The sequence below is a fragment of the Monopterus albus genome, unplaced genomic scaffold (assembly GCF_001952655.1).
Source record: "Monopterus albus unplaced genomic scaffold, M_albus_1.0 scaffold51.1, whole genome shotgun sequence".
Lineage (NCBI taxonomy): Eukaryota > Metazoa > Chordata > Actinopteri > Synbranchiformes > Synbranchidae > Monopterus > Monopterus albus.
In genome coordinates, this window is record NW_018127931.1 from 7014235 (window position 1) to 7019423 (window position 5189).

A 5189-nucleotide genomic window follows, 5' to 3' on the forward strand; every position below is an offset into this window, starting at 1 on the left:
ACAAACATCCCTCTGCCCTTCTGCGTGCACTAAGAGCTCCACCTTGTACATCAGCCGTCACATGATTGGACCCACCCAGCGCACAGCATGGCACGGCAGTCGGCCTGCAGCAGCTCTGCGCAGTGGCTCCATGTAAACATTAACTTCCACCTGCTTATTGCGTGAGACTGTGGTGATTGATGACAGCCAGCTTAGACGTGCAGGCACACTGATGTAATACAACCACCCATTAATCGATTTGGCATCTGATTGTGAAAGACAGTACAGTCTGGGTTGCTGCTTGTAAAATAATGAGAGGCCTATAAAATGTAGTTCTGCTGTACAAGCGCAATATAATATTAGATAACTGACCCGCCCAGTGCTTTAAGGCCTAAATATGACACATCTCATATGCAACTCTAATGAGAACTGTGATGTGTAAGTTATGCAAAATGAACCCTATGAGTGATAAAGGCTGTAAACTGGGGTGGCTCTTTGTTTTATTTATGTTGTGAAACTTTGATAATCACAGGGGAAACCTAGACTACTGCAGCAGAGAGCAAACATGGGGGAAAAAAATCTGAAGACAGCGAGTAGACGGTGACGCAGGGGCTTGTTTACCTGACTTTGGGTAGGTGACAATCCATATGTCGCTACTTCTGAGGGAGAAGTTCGCGATCTCCTCCATCTTCCCTCTGCAGAAGGGCGGCAGCCGCACTCCATCAAACTCGAAATATTTACTCTCAAACTCAATCGGCGTGCTCGGCGTATCTGCCTCGCTCTCGGCCATCGTCGAAGCGAGCCGCCAGTGCAAGAAGACGAAAACGTGCACAACCCACGCGAAGAGTCTTTTACTCAAACAGAATCAAAAATAAGGATGGTGATGAGGTTTATCTAAAACGGTGCTACCGTTCTCTTCAAGGTGATGAGGCTCGCGGTGGACGTTGCACGGCAGGGACGAGTTGATTTGCAGCCAATCACGCGGGATAGAAGTGATGTAATGCGCGCGCACGAGGAGCAGCATCAGGACCACTCTTATCCGGGCGCAGCGGAAGCACGCTTTCTACCACATCACTCAGATCTGCACTACACAGTAAACACTACCAGGCCTATTATAAGGAAGCTGTATTAACTTATCTATGATGTTATATAATTCTATCGTTTTATAGCACATCATCCCTGTATCTATGATATTGTCTTATTGCCTAATTCATATTGAGGCAATAGGCGCAGTTAGCATCATGCTGGCAAAATATACCTGGTGATAGTGTATTTAACACTCAATGCTGCAGCAACATACAGCTAAAGGTTAACTGAACAGCAAGGACAAAAAGGGCAATTTTCCACACAGTCTATAAACCTGGATTCTACAAAGGCACAGCAGAGAGCATCGCCACAAGGTATGGGAACGGTACAACCCTATTACCACAAAGCATTGCAGCTTGTATTACAAAGTCTGTGGACATGAGCTTCCCTCCATCCAGGATTTATATAGAGCAGGTGATGCAGAGAAGGTCTGTAGAATCATCAGGGATCTCAGCCATCACAGATGGTTTTAGTTGATTCCATCTGGCAGACTCAAGGGTCAGCTGGCCCCCAGTCAGGCTTGGGGCCGGCTTCTTCCGACAGACTTATGAGCAAACAGTCTCGGGTATTGTTACGCACTGTTGAATGCATGATACCATGTGAAATAACTTCTTTTGTGCAATATAATTTCTGTTAAGTTACAGACTAGGATAGGACCCAAAATGCAGACCCAGACTAGAGTCTTAAGAAAAAAACTTTAATAAAATAGAACAAATCAACAAAACAGTAACCAAACACTCAACCTGACTAGCTAAACCAAACATTGACAAGACTAGAATGCAAATACTACAATCAGGGAGCTATGGAAAAGAACTCAAAGGCACACAACTAAAACAAACCTGAAACTTAAAAAGAGGATACAAGTTAACAGAGAAGCCCAAAACTCCAACAGAAAAAACAGCCCGCAGGTTAAGACAGGGAAACGAAACAGATAGCGTCTTATGGGATTGCTAGGAACAAATACGTAAGGTATGAAGAGAGAATGGACCAACAAGTGACTGATGGAAAGGAGAAGATTATATGGGCTGAAGGCCAGGGGCTAATGAGCAACAGGTGGAAACAGTGAGTGGTGATTGTGAACTGGGGTAAAGCTGGGGCAAGTGAGGTGACACAAAACCAGGAAATCAAACCAAAATAAAAGCACAAAACAGGAAGCAAGTCCAAACCATAACAGTTTAAACATTTTTGATTTTATCCCATCAAACAAAAGCTACTCCTTCAGTAATTCCCCTGTATTTGAAACTTAAGTTGATTTCTTTCTGCACTTTTTAATAGCCTACTTTTAGTTTATTGTTACTCACAGTATAATTCCATAATTTTTTACCTGCTTTATTTATTTTTATTTGTTTTACATATAGTGCTGTCAGGAAGCCAAAGTTTTTGTTTTTACCTTCATGTAGGTCTACTTATAAAAAAGGACATTAAACAAAAAGATCTTGAAACTTGCTCTTTAATCTGAAGATGCCTTCATACAGTGAATGGTATAATGTTCTGTCACTAACGGAGACAGTCAATAGTCACCTAGAATTATTCAACAAGCATGAGAAATTTGCAAAAAAAAAAAAAAAAACATGAGCCAAGCAGAGGGAATGTTTGCTCTGTGCTGTCTGTATATTTTTTGGGAGGTGCATTTATCCAGTCCTACTCTCATTACAACAGGTTGCCTTTAGGGTTACTAATGAATCTTTTTCAATAACCTGTGACACTACAGAAACATTCACTAGCTTCATGTGCTTCACATTCTGATTCATGTGGAGAAAGTGCAGACTATGGTTCTGAAGGTTAGGTCTTCAAATACTGTAGAAAAGTGTGACACTTTGCTTTATGATTAACCAGCTGTAAAGCTGTAAAGTAATAAATAGTGAAAAGTTCTAAACATTTATAGCTTAACGTTAAACTATAGTACTAAATGTGTGTGTGTATGGTAAACTGTTTTTCGTAAAAGAGCCTATGCAAACCTCTGGATAAACGTTCTCCTTGAGCGTACAAATCAGGGCGGTGACAGTTCCGACACCACCTGAATGTACCACTAGCCGTGCGCCCTCCTTGCTCCTTGCTCCTTCCTCTACAGCAACAGCTGTCGAGGGTTTGAGTCTTCCAGTCGGCGGGGGGAGGCGATGGTGTGAGTATTCCTCAGCCACTCGGCACATTCAGAGATTTTTCTGCTGTCAGGGCTCCCCAGCCGGGGCATGACCCGCCATGTTCGACCTTAACGGCGGGTGTCTTTTGCCGGGTGCGGGTTCCTGGGGATTTACCACATCGGAGTTGCCAGCTGCCTGCTGGAGAAAGCACCCTACCTCGTCAAAGGGGCCACCAAGCTGTACGGGGCTTCTGCCGGTGCTCTGACCGCCTCGGTGCTCGCCAGCCAGGCGTCTATATGTAAGACACACCGATGTGGAGCTTGGAGCTTTATACGCTCTTACAGCAGGAAAGGGAAGAAACCGCGGAAGTCCCGCGTTACTATTATTATTGTTATTATTAGTACTATTATTATTATTATTATTATTATTATTATTATTATTATTATTATTATTAGTAGTAGTAGTAGTAGTAGTAGATCTTGTAGGAGTAGTAATTCATGTATTGAAATATATTTTCTTATTCATTAAGTAAAAAATAAGTATATAGGCTGCTGTATGCATTTTTTGTAAAATAAATTAATTCAGTTACATGTAATTTGAAATATAAAGTCTATGTTAATCCCAATTATTAGGACAAAATTATAAATTAAATGTTCAAAACAATAACATACATGTTTAATCATTTTAATATCTGTACAACACTAACTATCTTATCAGTCATTTTTCAGGTTTATAAGATAGTTAAACAATAACCTACATTAGAAATTCAAACCACTGTGTAGACCTAGGGTATGTAGAGCAGACTGATAATGCCTTTCACTGATGCATGTTTGGTAAAGGTTTACTTGTAAAACTGTGGTGTGGAAGAGACATGCCTGCACTTAGTGTGGACTCGGTGAATCAGAAGCACCCTTTCGCTTTCTCTCCCAACAGTGAGCAAGCATAATGGTTGATATCTGTATACATGATTGCAGATCAGCCATTGTGCATCACCTGAAAAAACTGCGAGGAAACCTCGGTATGCAGAAAAGAGTGCACCCAGGTCACTGTTGGTCACTGACCCTTGGTCACTTTAGGGAAAATCTATTCAGCCAGAAGTTGACACTTAAAGCAGTGTGTTTGTTTGCAGTCAGTTGACTGTGTATCTTTAAAGTAAAATAGCTGCCCTTTAACTTTTTCTTTTTTGTTGTCTTTCCTAGCTAAGTGCTGTGAGGATGTGATTGAGCTGGCGAAGGAGGCTAGAAAGAGGAACCTGGGCCCTCTTCATCCCACCTTCAACCTGATCAAGGTAATAAGGTCAGGCTTGAATCGAGACCTGCCTTCTGATGCACATGTCCTGGCCTCGGGGCGACTGTGTGTTTCACTGACCAGGGTGTCCGATGGGGAGAATGTGCTGGTTTCTGAGTTTAGCTCCAAAGAGGAACTTATTGAGGTAGGTAGAGATGGTGACGTGGCTATCTTTTAAATCTGGAGAAGCCTTTAGGGTCTCCTTTACAGTAATGCCTCTGGAAATGAATTTCCTCTGGTTTAACCATGTGGTCTGTCCGCAGGCACTGATCTGTAGCTGTTTTATCCCTATCTACTGTGGGCTGATCCCTCCTTCCTTCAGAGGAGTGGTAGGTGTTTGTTGTTGAATTAGCTTTGATTTCCATTTAAGGTGGACAGCATAATAGTTCTCAGTGTTATTTCATTTATCAGAACACTCATATTATTTGATTTGATTTGATTTATTCTTTCAAGCATGTAAAAACAGTTGATATGACAACACACATAATTTTACACATAATCCAATATCAATTTGCTTATACCTAGTACATGCTTGAATGGAGTAGGAAGAAGTCAGACTTATCCAGTCCTACCCCATGACATCATCTTACCATCATTGGTTTACAAGCAGTATCTCTACATAAATAATTCTCTTCTACACCACACAAGTAATATACTAAAAAAATTATAACAGAGTGTTAACATTCTTACATAATTACATTCTTAAATAATTATCTTCTACACCACACAAGTAATATACTAAAGAATTATTACAAA

At 41.3% G+C, this 5189-nt stretch overlaps 2 protein-coding genes across 3 annotated transcripts in view; one reads left to right on the forward strand and one right to left on the reverse strand.

Annotated features, from left to right (window-relative positions):
• Positions 1 to 961, reverse strand: part of sult4a1 (sulfotransferase family 4A, member 1) — a 27919-nt gene extending 26958 nt beyond the window's left edge. For both annotated transcript variants that reach the window (XR_002275059.1, XM_020601339.1), the window contains exon 1: positions 601 to 961. Coding sequence is in view for 1 of the 2 variants with exons in the window: in XM_020601339.1 (XP_020456995.1) it covers positions 601 to 769 (169 nt within the window). In the remaining variant the exon portion in view is untranslated. The remainder of the gene's footprint in view (positions 1 to 600) is intronic.
• Positions 962 to 3057: 2096 nt separating this feature from the next.
• pnpla3 (patatin-like phospholipase domain containing 3) overlaps positions 3058 to 5189 on the forward strand; it is an 18452-nt gene continuing 16320 nt past the window's right edge. The window contains 4 exon segments of the mRNA XM_020601337.1: positions 3058 to 3283; positions 3286 to 3444; positions 4346 to 4578; positions 4697 to 4762. Coding sequence (XP_020456993.1) covers positions 3265 to 3283; positions 3286 to 3444; positions 4346 to 4578; positions 4697 to 4762 — 477 coding nt within the window. The 5' untranslated portion in view covers positions 3058 to 3264.